This window comes from Pogona vitticeps, chromosome 1 (assembly GCF_051106095.1).
Source record: "Pogona vitticeps strain Pit_001003342236 chromosome 1, PviZW2.1, whole genome shotgun sequence".
In the NCBI taxonomy this organism is placed as follows: Eukaryota; Metazoa; Chordata; class Lepidosauria; order Squamata; family Agamidae; genus Pogona; species Pogona vitticeps.
Window position 1 is genome coordinate 289,926,903 of NC_135783.1, and position 14,967 is coordinate 289,941,869.

The following is a 14,967-nucleotide window of genomic DNA, read 5'->3' on the forward strand; positions in this document are numbered from 1 at the left end:
TTGTTCGTAAAATGAGGCACCACTTGGTATCATATATGTGGAAGAAAAAAAAAGGGAGGGAGAAGAATTGAAGAGGAGAGCACAAGTGATAACTAATAGGAAAAAAGAAAAGGAGCAAACAGGGAGGATGATTCTAATAAAGAACATATTGATGAAGTGATGCAGTGATAAGCTCTCAACAATACAAAAAGCGCACTAAGTGATGCATCGCTAAACATCTTAATAAGGAATAAAATATTGGAGAAGAAAAACCATGTACCAATGGTGCTCAAATTCAAAATAGAAACAAAGTAAATCAACAGTACTGTTCACAACCACCTACCCAAAGTGAATTAAATTCATTTAGGAAGCAAATTATTTAAAAAAGTCCTTTCTGGACAATTAAAACAAAATTTGCTTTGCAGATCAAATAAACCAATTTTACCTTTGCACTATGTGCCCAGAAATTTATAAATCAATTTAAATAATGGTAAAAGTGATTGAACTATTGATCTTGTTGCCAGTGGAACCAAACCTTCACTCTACTAAAGGTGTAAACAGAAGTTATACTGTATAACTAATGTTTTTGCATGCACCTGTCATCCACAGATACATATTAAATAACAGTGAAATCAGATTTACTCTTAAACTGTGAATATCTTTGTCAAACTTTCTACTGAAAACTGACATCATAGTAATGTTTCAGCAAAATATTCTTTTCTTTTTTGACAATTATTGCACAATATTGAGAATTTAAGGATAAATTTTTTCATATGCAACACACAACTGGACATAAGTCTAGAGCAACCACTTTGTAAGCAACTGCTTGCATTAAATAGTGGTTGTATTTACAGGGAGCAATGCAATTACTTATTTTATTTAATAGCTAAGGGATTTTCTGGATGGTTGTCACACTAGCAGTTAGAAGGTGCCGTCTAGCTACTATGCAGGGATTTTCTCTACTGAGGAAAAACAAGAGGGAGAAAGTGGTGGAAGAACAAAAGAGGGCTGTGAGAGGAGAACAACATTGTATGAGGTCTCTGCAAAATTTTATAAAGTGTGTATTTGATGTAAATAATGCCTCATTTGTAATTCATAATTAAGTTGCATTACAATTGTAATGTAGTGAGGGGTAATTTCCTTTCTTTTGTATTGTAACTGTAACTGGTGTTAGTTGTTTTCATAGTTACAGAGTGTGTGGTCTCACTGTCTTTCTACCACAGGCCAGCCGCATGTAGCATTCTCCATCTTGTCATTTTTAAAGTAACTAAAAAGAATTATTTTGAATACTTTTGAATAAATATAGGAGTAAAGAATTGTTTCTTTAATGTTGAAACTATAATAGTAGCAAGCTTGGGTCTGGTCACTATGGCTATTTTTTTCAAAATAACTTTAAAAGGTGTCAAAAAGCTTAATTTGAGACAGGTTTTCTCCTCCCCCGATCTTTACTGATACCCTCTTCAAACTTTAAGAATGTAAGCTAAGGGTAAAGAACCATGCATGGCACCCTCAATTTCAGAGAGGCTATGTACCACCAAATTCCTTTTTTTTCATGGCAACCTCAAAAATTACTGACTTCCAAAAGGCTGAGAGCGGCTTTCACTCCACTTTCTAAAACTGCAGATTCTTTATCAAAGAACAGCAACCTGGGCACTTGCGATGTTTAAGGCTGAAGGTCCTAGAAAAGTACAGGTGCACAACCCTCTGGCAAAGGGCTGTGCACCTAAACGAGGAAAAAATACTGGGCACTGGGAAATTTCATAGAGAAAAGCAGTCTGAACAGAAAGCACAGTTCCACAAATGGAAGAAGTTTAAAGGTTTACTTATGCATCTTTCTACACAGTTCAAGGCTGGCACCAGCAAGCGATTTGCAGAAACAGGGACTGAAGAGATGCAGCACAGAATGGTTCTCCTTGTCTGCTTCAGCTGCCCCTTTATGTCTTTGCTAGTTAGATTCACTGCTCAGGTGTCTGCATTTTTGAAGCCAAAGCACAATCTCAGAAAGAGGCACAGGTATAGTAGTTCCAAAACATCTGTTCTCTTTATTGCTGGCAATTAAGGATGAAGTCAATTCTTGAGCAGGCTCTTCTTCATGACGGCAAAACTGCAATGACAGATCAAGTTTGCCATATCAGTTCATGTGCTAAAACTGTGCTAACAGATTAAAATTATCTGTGCCTCAGCCACTACAATACATGGGTTATGTAGTAGTGGTACTAGTAGTAGGGTGAGACCATTGAATCAAGGGAACTTAGAGAGGAGGACTTACCAAATCCACACTGATTCAGTGGGCTTACTCTAGTAATGACCAGATTTCAACCATAGTAGAAATGTTGTTTTCTGTCCTACTACATGAGAAACCCAGACACAAATTTATGCAGCCATTATCAGACTGTAAGTAAACATTTCCAGTATTTTGATGCTTGAGAATCTGGGATGTGGGCAGTATTTTTTCATGTTTTAAGACGATTCCAGTATCCTTTGTCACCCACCACATATATTTTAAAAACAACAACATGCGGCTGCTAGAGGGACCACAGAGGCTTTTTCAATTCTTTAAAAAAAATAAATATAACAAACAAAACATTGGGGATGGGGTCACAGGTATGGGTATTGCTCACCAAAGTCCAGGGGCTGGAATTTGTGAACAACTCCCCATCCCTGGGCAAATTCTCACCCCTGGGTCAGACCTCTCTTGGTTCAAAACTAGACCCTGGAATAGTTACTTTTTTGGATGGCTACTCTCAGAATCTCCTAGCCAGCCACTTATCATGTTGGCTAGGAAATCATGGAATTTAGGGTTCAAGAAATTAATATTCACAAGTCAGTCTAAAACAACTAAGTCAACTATATTACAGTTAGAAGTCTTGAGAAAATTCTTGGGCTGGATTCAAATTTCCCAGTCCAGTCCCACATATTACTGAAGTGTTCCTTAAAGAGGATTCTGCATGTTCAAAGATCAGTGATAGGATATGGGGAAACTGGTTCAGCAGAAAAATACGTGCTTTGGATTTTATAGGTCCCTAGACTTAAAACCCCTGACATCTCTGTCTATGTGGCAAAAGTGGGCAAAGTACAGCCTTTGTGTCCAATGCACCTCTCAGCACCTGCCCCCAAATTTTTTAAAAACTACTTCTTGCCAGAAAGTGTGATTATGCACACGCACTGAATGGTCAAAAGCAATTTTCTGTGTTAGTGGTGGGGATAAGTGTGACAAACCCAGACCTACTGGGATATGCCACAGTTTCACTAAGCTGCCACCAACCATTCCCTATAAGAAGTCACACAGACCAGGGATGGATTTTCAACAAATAAAAGAATAAGGTTTATTTAAAACAACACACAGGGAAAATAAAATGATCAGGTGAATAAGATATAGTAACGTGGCTTAGTCTCATTCATACATACACACAGTTTGGTTCACACAGAACACTCAACTTGAAGCACAGACCCTGAACCTATCAGTTCTGGCTAACCATACAGACACCTGAACCTATCAGGTTGGTACTGACTGACACACAGTAGTACCCTGTCTGACACACAGACTCCCACACCAGCTTCTTCTTCCCAGCTGCTGCTTCTTCTTCAGCTTCACACAAGCTCCACATATATATACAGTACAGCCCCTCCTCCTGATGTCCCTCCTTCCACTCCCCATAGGATGGAACTTTCCCTCCAAACCCATGACAGACAGGTAACATCAGTGCTGTATGTAACACCTCCCCTCTTTATAAGTTGTTTTGTAGGGGGAAAGCTAAGGTGCTTTTCACCAAAAAACAACCTGGACCCAAAACAAACAAAAACAGTCATATAATAACATACAATACCATACTTACTTATACTTACACTCTATTAGGCATTTAAACATTTACCATTAACAATACATCAAGTTATCTTTATTCATACAAACCAACATGTTTAATAAACAGACACATTTGACTTTTTGTCATCAAAATATATACATAGTCCATGTTTCTTTCGCCGTCTTCATTCTTCAGGTCTTCTTGACAAGGCGTCAGCAACACAGTTCACTGACCCTCTGACCACCTTCACTTCAAAGTCATAGTCTTGCAGATTTAAAGCCCACCTCATAAGTTTACTATTGTGGGTTTTCATTGTCTTTAACCATTGCAGTGGTGAATGGTCAGTGCACAGAATAAAATGTCTTCCCCAGATGTAAGGCTTGGCCTTCTGGATCGCGTAGACTATGGCCAGGCACTCCTTTTCCACGGTTGCCAGATGTCTCTCACCTTTCTGGAGTTTCCTACTCAGGTAGGACACTGGATGCTGGTCACCATTCTCATCCTCCTGGCAAAGAACTGCTCCTACCCCGCTGTTAGACGCATCGGTGTAGATGATGAACTCCCAGTCGAAGTCTGGAGCACGCAGCACTGGATACTGGACGAGCGCCTCCTTCAACCTCTGGAACGCCGCCTCACAGTCGCTGGTCCACGGGATGCGGTCATCAGCCTTCTTCCTCGTCAGATCGGTCAGCGGAGCCGCAATCTCGCTAAACCTCGGGATGAACTTTCTGTAGTAGCCCACCAACCCAAGAAATGATTTGACTTTTTTCTTGGTGTTGGGTCTGGGCCAATCACGAACTGCTTCTATTTTGGCCTCTAGGGGTTTTATCACTCCTCCCCCTACTATGTGACCCAAGTATTTAATCTCTGGGCTACCCAGCTGCAGTTTGTTCTCTTTGCAGAGCCTAGGCCAAAGCACTTCCTCCCCTGGATTAAAGCGCCTCTCCCTGCCTTCCTGGTCATCCCAAGCTTTCTGTCTGACCTTCTGAGCTTGCAGGTTTTCTGCTGCCAGTTCTAGGTTCCTCTTTAGGTCATTCCTTAAGGTGTCTATATATGTCACAACGTCTTGTGGGTCATCCTGGGTGATCTGCTCCCAATTTTGTTTGATCAAGTCAAGGGGCCCTTTCACCCTTCTCCCAAATAAAAGTTCAAACGGACTGAACCCGGTACTGGCTTGTGGCACTGATCGATAAGCAAACAAAAGGGATTGCAGCTTCTGGTCCCAATTGTTTGGATTCTCTGCCAAGTAAGCCCTAATCATGTGCATTAGAGTCCCATTGAACTTCTCAGTTAACCCATTACTTTCAGGGTGATAGGCAGTGGTTTCCTTGTGCTTAATTCCACAGATTTGCCATAACCGTTTCATGAGCTTCGATGTGAACGACGCGCCCAAATCTGTGATTATTTCTGAGGCAAATCCCATCCTGGACATATACCCCACCAAGGCATCTGCCACTGTGTTAGTTTCAATGTTAGTCAAGGGTATGGCTTCAGGGTACCTCGTGGCATGGTCCACAATGGTGAGAATGAACCTGTTCCCCCTCTTTGTGGCCTTGGGCAAAGGTCCCACAATATCCACCCCTATGCATTTGAACGGAGTGTCAATCACAGGCAAAGGGCACAACTTTGCTTTGGTCCTGTCGCGGTTATTCCCCTGCCTTTGACACACATCACATTGTTTACAGAATTCTTTGATCTGCTTCCCTATTTCAGGCCAGTAAAAATTCTGTGTGATTCTCTGCTGTGTTTTGTTCACCCCTAAGTGCGCAGCAAACATGTCAGAGTGCCCCCTTTGTAAGATCATGGGGCGATACTTTTCAGGTACCACTAGCTGACTTCGGATCCCATCTCCCCCTTTTGAGATATTCCTCAGGGTCTCTCTATACAAAATCCCCTTTTTCTCTAGAAATCTCACTGGGGTTTCAGGTGTTAGCTGGGCGTCAGTCACCTGTTCAAAACACTTTTGGAGAGTGGCGTCTGCCTTTTGCTCTTGGCCAAATCGGCTGTCTGTGGTTAAGGTTTCCACCACAGCTTCTGAACTCCCCTCTGCTTCCGTCTCTGGCTCATCATTACCCCCCTGAACTGTCCCCGTGGTGGCTTGTGAACGTGTAATCACTAGCACCCGTTTCACATGTTCAGCCAGGTCATTTCCCACGAGCACGGCTGCTGGCAGAGTCGATGAAATTGCTAGCCGCCAAACTCCCCTCCAGCCTTGAAAGTTCATAGGTACCTCAGCTACTGGCAGTGAGATCACCTGCCCCTCAATCCCTGCCACCTTTATGCTCTCATTTGGGATTACATACTCCCTAGGAATAATATCTGGATGGCACAGGGTCACCTGGGAACAAGTGTCCCTCAGCCCCCGATACTGACGGTCAAGTATTCCTACGTCCACCCCTGCTGTTTCAAACAACTGAGAATCTGTTCTCACGAGCAAGCATCGCTTGACCTCCACAAGAGGACCATTTTCCTCAGCCTGATCAGCAGATGTACTTGTTCCAGATTGAGTAGCCATGGCAACAGGCTCCCTCAGTGACAATGAGCCTTGCTCTTTCTGGACATAGAACACAGCTTTTGGCTTGGTTCCACTCGAATCCTGAGGCACAATTCCTTTTAGCTGCTTTAATTTCTCACACTCTGAGATTAGATGGCCCTTTCCCTGACAGAAATAACATTTTCTGCTATATTTTGAGTCTTTCTCATCTTGTTTTGGTTTTCCCTCCAAAATCTGAGGTCTTGGTTTCATGTCTGAGGGCTTCCCTTCACCATGGGCCCCTCCCCCTTGCTGGCTTTTCCCTGGTCCCTGAGAGTACTTGCTGTAGGTTTCTTTAGGTTTCCCCATTGCTTTCCCCTCACCCAAGGGCTTTCTTATTTGCGAAATAAAATCTGCGATCTCGGCTGCTTCTGCCACAGATTTCGGTTTCCTTTCCCTCACCTGGAATTTCAGTTCCCCATGCAGGACTGAATAGAACTGTTCCAGCGCTATCAAGTCTTTGAGCTGCTGAAAGGTCTCTGTCCCCTCCTGAGATAGCCATTTCTCTAGCAGCCTCACCAATTGGGCCCCCACTTGGGTAAAAGTCTGCTCTGGTTTCTTGGTGATTGACCTGAATCTTTGCCTCAGCTGTTCCGCATTTATCCCATGTCTTGCAAACACCAGTTTTTTAAACTCTGCAAAATCTTTCATCAGTTCCTCTGGCATCTCTGAATAAACTTCAGCAAGGCTGCCACTGATTAAAGATCGCATGATGGTCATCTTCTCAGTTTCCCTCACTGAGAAGTCCACAAACACTCTTTCCACTAAGGAAAAGAACACCTCAGGACAATCTCCCTTGTGGTACACAGGGAATTTCTTCAGGTCAGCTTTAGACAATTGGCCTCCCTCAGAATCCCTATTGTTATTATTGTTCTGATTCATCAGTTCCAATCTTCTTAACTCAAACACCATCCTTTCCTTTTCCAGAGCAATTTTCTCTCTCTCTAACCTTTCCTCCTTTTCCAATTGCCTCATCCTCAGTTCATGCTGTTGGGCTATGAGCATTTTCCTGAGTTCTGGGTTCTGTTCTCCCGTGCTGTCACCCTGCACTGAGCCGAATTCATCCTCAGAACCTTGGTCTACCTGGGGGTCTTTCACTTCACCCATTTCTGCCATTTGGCTTCGAGTCAAGGGCATAATCCCCCCCCCAGAACAGGCTGCTTTCAAAAGTCAAGCCTCAAAATAAAGCGACCACTTTTTTTTTCTTTTGCCTCAGAACCAGCTTTCTCTATAGATTGCTGCTGTCCTTCAGCACTAACTTGCAACAGTTGCGAGTCAGAGTCTACCCCCCTCTGCTGGGCCTCTCAGCAGACAAGCTAGCTCACTGCTATTTCACAGTTTTGCCTCAGCTTTTTCCCGCCAAAACAGGCTGCCTCAGAGCTCCCTAATCTAGCCCCCAATCTGAGGTTACACGTTCTTCTACTAGTGCACCTCCCCGTGAGGCACACCTAGAAGATTACCTACGCGCTCTCAGATTGTCCCTGACTAGACCCCCCTTGCTCTGGGCACACTTGCCAAGGCTTTGCTGGACCACTGGACAACTGGACCAGTCGTATCCCACACGCTGGACACCAATCAATGTGACAAACCCAGACCTACTGGGATATGCCACAGTTTCACTAAGCTGCCACCAACCATTCCCTATAAGAAGTCACACAGACCAGGGATGGATTTTCAACAAATAAAAGAATAAGGTTTATTTAAAACAACACACAGGGAAAATAAAATGATCAGGTGAATAAGATATAGTAACGTGGCTTAGTCTCATTCATACATACACACAGTTTGGTTCACACAGAACACTCAACTTGAAGCACAGACCCTGAACCTATCAGTTCTGGCTAACCATACAGACACCTGAACCTATCAGGTTGGTACTGACTGACACACAGTAGTACCCTGTCTGACACACAGACTCCCACACCAGCTTCTTCTTCCCAGCTGCTGCTGCTTCTTCAGCTTCACACAAGCTCCACATATATATACAGTACAGCCCCTCCTCCTGATGTCCCTCCTTCCACTCCCCATAGGATGGAACTTTCCCTCCAAACCCATGACAGACAGGTAACATCAGTGCTGTATGTAACAATAAGCATTCCTTGGTTCCTACATACACACTGTCAATTTGAGGAGGGTCATAAGAAAAATCAGTTTGTTAAAAGGTCTTTAAAAAGAGAAATAGTTGGGAGCAGGAAGGTGCTAATGTGGCCCTCCAGGGTCCAGAGGTGGCCATGTATGGCTCTCAGCTCTCCAGAGCCTTCCTATTCCAGCTGCCTGGCTATGAAAGGTCAGTCAGGATTATAGGTTCTGTGGTAGACAGAAGTCACTTCCATTATCAGGACAATCTTAAATGATGAAAACCAGTGTATTTCTATACAAATGACTGTAAGATGGTAGATGTGTTGATAGATTATAAAGCTGAGTAGCTTCATAAATCAGAGTTCTTTACCACTGGGAATTGCATCTGATTCTGAAATGCCTAACTTGAGGCATTTAAAAATGTATATAGCAATGGCTCAGGCAGACACTTCTGATGCTCTTATCCCAGTTTTGTGGGGCTTGTAAGCTCCTTATGCAAAACCTTCTTTCCAGGAGTGAAAATAAGGTACTAGACACACACACTTGTACATATATACACACACTTGTATAGTCTCAAAAATGTTCCCGATAGCTGTCTGAGGCCCACGCTGGATACAGGGATGGGGATCAATTATGTTGCCTCTTGATTCATACCATTACCACTGAGTAGCTGCTCTCTATGTGCTAATAGAAAAGGCCTTTCAAAGGCATATTCACTGAGCTCATCACGTTGCCTTTATCTGACTGCAGAAGGGGCAAATGTATAATTCAGTTTACCTTCCTCACATCACATCATACTTGTAATGCACCTGAGACCTAGCTTTCAGTCACTAGGTGTAGCCCATCTTTCTTAGTACAGGCAACAAACCCGTTCACTGAACTTGGTGCTCAGAGAAGACATGGCGATTGCCACGTCTCTGTGCCTCTACTCTGAGCCAAACAGACATGATATGTTTTGACACAAGTCTGTGGAGAATACACTGGATGACTGGCAGCTCTCTGTATTCTGAGACAGAGAGTTTGTCCTGCATTGCCTGAGGTGAAACCACATTCCCCAAGCTACAACAACCTTCCCGTCTCCATCTTGCAATGTTTGGTCAGGATGACTTTTGAACTATGCTGTTTTTTTCCCAATCCCTTCAACTTTCGCCATGATGAAGGGTCCAGCTAGACTCAAAAGTATTCCTGTTTTTAGCATTTTGACAGCCAAATAAAGGCATCACTCATCCTTGTTCTTTTGACATTGTGGAATTCCCCACCTCTGCCCTTTTAAAAATTCTCACTCCAGAATCATTCAGTGTATCACATCAGTATTGCTAGTTTAAGAGAGTATTTCCTTTTAATTAAACATGTGGTTACAAATAATGGATCCAATATCTCTCAAGGCCTTAATGCTGTAATTCATTATTTGTTCACAGTTTACCAACATGAAAATGTGTAATTAGACACCCGCACAAGAACCGCAGTACTTAACTGATTGAATAATCCAACTTGAATCCAGAAAATTCAAAAGCAACATCAGCGTAAAACTCAATACGTAGAAAGCTCCCAGTCGAAATGAAAGCTGGAATCTCCATTTTTCCACAGAAAATGCCAACAAGTGGGGAGTGGTTTCGACCACCATCACGAAGGACCAGTCTATCATATCTGCAGTCTCTGGCAGCTTCCAGTTCAAAAGAGGCCAATGTAAGGGATATCTGAGGAAAAAAACAATAACACAAAAAATGTTGCTCTGCATAGCAATTTTAAGAAGCTCCATTAATGGCCACAATCCAATTGGCATTGCTTGCATGCACAAGCGAAGTCCTGTTAAGTCCTTGCAGCAAGTTGCTGTTCATTAATGCATTGCTAATTCAATTTCTAGAAGCAAGTTGCCTTGCCAAAACCAGGAATACAACCACCCTATCATTAATTCATAGCAATTTGCAAGTGGAAATCATGAATTGGATTCTGACCAATAACCACTAAGAATTCAGCTATCATAGAACCACAGAGTTGAAAAAGCCTCCAAATATCTTCTAGTTTCTTCTGTGCAGGAAATGCCCTCCTGTGGCTAACCAGGTAGCTCTGAGACGGACTGAATTTCAATAGTACATCTCTTTCCAAAGAGGAGCCAAACGCAAACTCATAACATCCATCTTAATAATCAGCAGTAGATTTGGGGATGCACCTGAGAAAAACAAACTCACCTGCAGGCTTCTAAGGAGTTGAATGGGTCATCCAGAAATTATGTGCTAGGAGGCTAATAATAAATTATTTAAATAAAGAATTAAGGAAGTCAACCCCAAATACCTTACACATATTCACCCTTAGATGAGATCTGATTTAAAAAAAAAAAACTAAATATGAGATCTTCCTGCATTATATTTTTTTTTATTTAATAGATTTTTTTAAAAAAATCCTTCATTCCTTATGGGTCAGTCTGGATGTCTGAAATAGCATCCCCTCTCTCCCTATGGCTTTCCCATTCTGCCAGCCATCCCACCAATCAGCTGATCGGTGAGTCAATAGGCATCCACCCACCCCCACAGCCACCCACCCTTTGTATGGGGGTCTCTGTAACCCATTAATATGAAGGGATAAATATTTAACGAATCAGCAACTTCATGATCTGTTTTTTCATTCATCCCCTTGTCTAGTTGGAGTCCCCAAAGCCTAAGACATTTCCCTCATGCCTATTGGACATCACTCTTGCCATACCCAAAGAATGAACCTGGTATTCCTATATGCTGGATACCAGCTATGTCCAAAGATAGTTTGAGAAGCACCATTGGGCAATAATGATCGACCATGGAAGTAATTTGCCCTGAGATATTTATTTATTTATTTATTTATTTATTTATTTATTTATTTATTTATTTATTTATTTATTTATCGCATTTATGGGGTAGAAGCTAGTTTTCTATTTTGATGTTATTATATGTTTTGGAGAAAATTCACGGACTATAACAAATTCAAAGCCATTGTTCTAATCATTGAAGCCTCTCTCTCTTACACTTACACACACACACACACACACACACACACACAGAGAGAGAGAGAGACAGAGAGAGAGAGAGAGAGAGAGCACCTCTTACCTTGCATCCTGCTGGAGCACTGATAATCCATAGGCAAGTTTGATTTGGGGCATACTTTTTAGGGAAATTTGGGGAAGTAACTGCTCCAGAAGTGTTAGTAAAAGTTGCTCCACATTGCACTGTGATGAAAAGATTGAAACAGTTCATAAGAGAAGAAAAATCATCATGTTAAAAAGAATGACAATGAATACTCATCTGCAAAGTTCAGAAAAGTTACAAGGGCGGGGCTACAACTCCCAAAACTCACAGCAATGGCTACAGGAGCTGGAGGATTTTGGAAGCTGCCATCACAAAAAGCAACTTCCCTAAGCTCTGCTCTCCTGTTGTCCAGTATATGCTGAGAGTGTCAGTAGCACTTCTCTCAAGCCGGTATAGTGGCACTACTCAAGTGTTTGGAAGGGATGTGAAAGCCACACTTGCAGCACTCAGCTGTGAGGTTCACTGGGTATCTTGAATGAAAAAAGGGCAGAATATAAATATAACAAGCACACTAACCTATTGCATTTCAGTAGAAAAAGGTCACCAGGAGCAGTGGAAAAACATGGCTGTAGGAAAGGTCACTATTGAAATGGAGGAGCTCGACCATTTCCGCCACTGGTACATCCCAGCCCCCAGCATCCTCTGGAACCACGTCTCAATAGGACACACATACAGATGCTGTGAAGCAGCAATAGGATAAGGAGAGCACTACACGGAATGGAAATGTGTGGCCCTCCAGATGCTGTTGGACTGCAACTCCCATCAGCTGTAGTCTATGTAGTCAATGATGGGACAATGACAGTCCAGTAATATCTCCAAGCATTGGCATCAGCTTGATCTGATCCTCACTAGACGTTCTAGCCTCCCTAGTATTACGATCACACGCAGTTACCAGAGTGCTGATTGTGATACTGATCACTCCCTGGTGTGTAGTAGAGTAAAACTACGAACAAAGAGAGTATATCACACGAAAAAGGAAGGAAGGCCACGTATTGACATCAGCAAGACTCGTGATCAAAGAAAAGTGAAGGAATTCGCCCAAGCACTCGAGGAAGCCCTCCCAGGTCCGGCTAATGTAAATGCACCTAAACGATGGGAACACTTCAAGAACGCTGTCTATAACACCGCCTTGTCCACCTTTGGCAAGAAGACCAAAAAGATGGCTGACTGGTTCGAAGCCCATTCAGAGGAGCTAATGCCAGCCATCGAGGATAAGAGAAGAGCTCTAGCAGCATACAAAACCTGTCCTAGCGAGTACAACTTGCAAGCTCTTCGAGCTGCTCGTAGCCAAGTCCAACAGGCTGCCAGGAGATGCTCCAATGATTATTGGCTCCAGCTCTGCTCCCAGATACAGATAGCAGCGGACACAGGTAACATCAAAGGAATGTATGATGGTATCAAGCAGGCCTTAGGTCCAATGCAGAAGAAATCTGCTCCCTTGAAGTCTGCTACAGGTGTGCCCATCCAGGACCGAGCACAGCAGATGGAACGCTGGGTACAGCACTACTCCGAGCTATATTCCAGAGAGAATGTAGTAACCGAAGAAGCATTAAATAACATTGAGTGCCTGCCTGTCTTGGAAGAGCTGGACAGTGAACCAACCTTAGCAGAAATAAAAGCGGCCTTGGATTCCCTCGCCTCCGGCAAGGCACCTGGAAAGGATAACATCCCTGCTGAAGTGCTGAAGTGCTGTAAGGAGATCATCACCACTGAACTGTATGAAGTCTTTTGTCTCTGCTGGAGGGAAGGTGGAGTCCCACAGGACATGAAGGACGCAAACATCGTCACATTGTACAAGAACAAAGGCGACAGGGGTGACTGCAATAACTACCGTGGCATCTCTCTTCTTAGCGTTGTAGGGAAGCTGCTTGCCCGTGTTGTGCTGAAGAGGCTCCAGGTTCTTGCAGACAGAGTCTATCCAGAATCACAGTGTGGATTCCGAGCTAATAGATCCACCACTGACATGGTATTCTCCCTCCGACAGCTGCAGGAGAAATGCAGGGAACAACAACAGCCACTCTTAGTGGCCTTCATAGACCTTACAAAAGCATTTGACTTGGTTAGCAGGGATGGCCTTTTTAAAATACTTCCCAAGATTGGATGTCCACCCCGTCTCCTTAACATCATCAGATCCTTCCATGAGGGAATGAAAGGCACTGTAGTTTTTGACGGCTCAGCATCAGACCCCTTTGACATCCGAAGCGGAGTGAAACAGGGCTGTGTCCTTGCACCAACACTTTTTGGGATCTTTTTTGCTGTCATGCTGAAGCATGCCTTTGGAACTGCAACCGAGGGTGTCTATCTCCGGACTAGATCAGACGGAAAGCTCTTTAATCTCTCTAGATTGAGAGCGAAGACCAAAGTCCAACTGAAATGCATGCGGGACTTCCTCTTCGCAGATGATGCAGCCATTGTTGCCCACTCTGCTGAAGACCTCCAACAACTCATAAATCGATTCAGCAAGGCCTGCCAAGACTTTGGACTAACAATCAGCCTGAAGAAAACACAAGTCATGGGCCAGGGTGTGGACTCACCTCCTTCTATTACCATCTCCACACAAGAATTGGAGGTTGTTCATGACTTTGTGTACCTTGGCTCAACCATCTCTGACACCCTGTCTCTGGATGTTGAGCTGGACAAACGCATTGGCAAAGCAGCTACCATGTTCTCTAGACTCACAAAGAGAGTATGGCTCAATAAGAAGCTGACGACACATACAAAGATCCAGGTCTATAGAGCCTGTGTCCTAAGCACACTCCTGTACTGTAGTGAGTCCTGGACCATTTGTGCACGGCAGGAGAGGAAGCTAAACACCTTCCATATGCGTTGTCTCCGACGGATTTTTGGTATCACCTGGCAGGACAAAGTTCCAAACAGAGTAGTCCTAGAACGAGCTGGAATTTTCAGCATGAACACATTACTGAAACAGCGACGTCTACGTTGGCTTGGGCACGTCGTGAGAATGGCTGATGGTCGGATTCCAAAGGATCTCCTCTATGGAGAATTAGTGCAGGGAAACCGCCCCAGAGGGAGACCACAGCTGCGATACAAGGATATCTGCAAGCAAGATCTGAAGGCCTTAGGAATGGACCTCAACAGATGGGAAACCCTGACATCTGAGCGTTCAGTCTGGAGGCAGGCATTGCATCACGGCCTCTCCCAATTTGAAGAGACCCTTGCCCAGCAGGCTGAGGCAAAGAGGAAGTCACAAAAGCAGCAAAACCAGGGAGCTGGACAGGGGACAAATTGGATTTGTCATCAGTGTGGAAGAGACTGTCACTCTCGAATCGGCCTCCTCAGCCACACTAGACGCTGCTCCAAGTCCTCCATACAGAGCACGATACCATAGTCTTTCGAGACTGAAGGATGCCTAACTAAATATCTGGATAGCTACACACTGGCTAAAATTCAGTAGTACGTTCCAGTTAGAGTAGGCCCATTGAATCAGTGAGTCCACTCCCCTAAGTTTCATTGATTGAATGGGCCTACTCTAGTTAGATTTACTACAATTTGGATT

At 43.6% G+C, this 14,967-nt stretch overlaps 1 protein-coding gene across 1 annotated transcript in view; it reads right to left on the bottom strand.

Moving 5' to 3' along the window:
* Positions 1–1,861: 1,861 nt before the first annotated feature.
* LOC110082493 (astacin-like metalloendopeptidase) overlaps positions 1,862–14,967 on the bottom strand; it is a 32,753-nt gene continuing 19,647 nt past the window's right edge. Inside the window, exons 10-12 of the mRNA XM_020800080.3 lie at positions 11,472–11,590; positions 9,869–10,091; positions 1,862–2,083 (exon numbers count right to left, since the gene is read on the bottom strand). Coding sequence (XP_020655739.3) covers positions 2,070–2,083; positions 9,869–10,091; positions 11,472–11,590 — 356 coding nt within the window. The 3' untranslated portion in view covers positions 1,862–2,069. The remainder of the gene's footprint in view (positions 2,084–9,868; positions 10,092–11,471; positions 11,591–14,967) is intronic.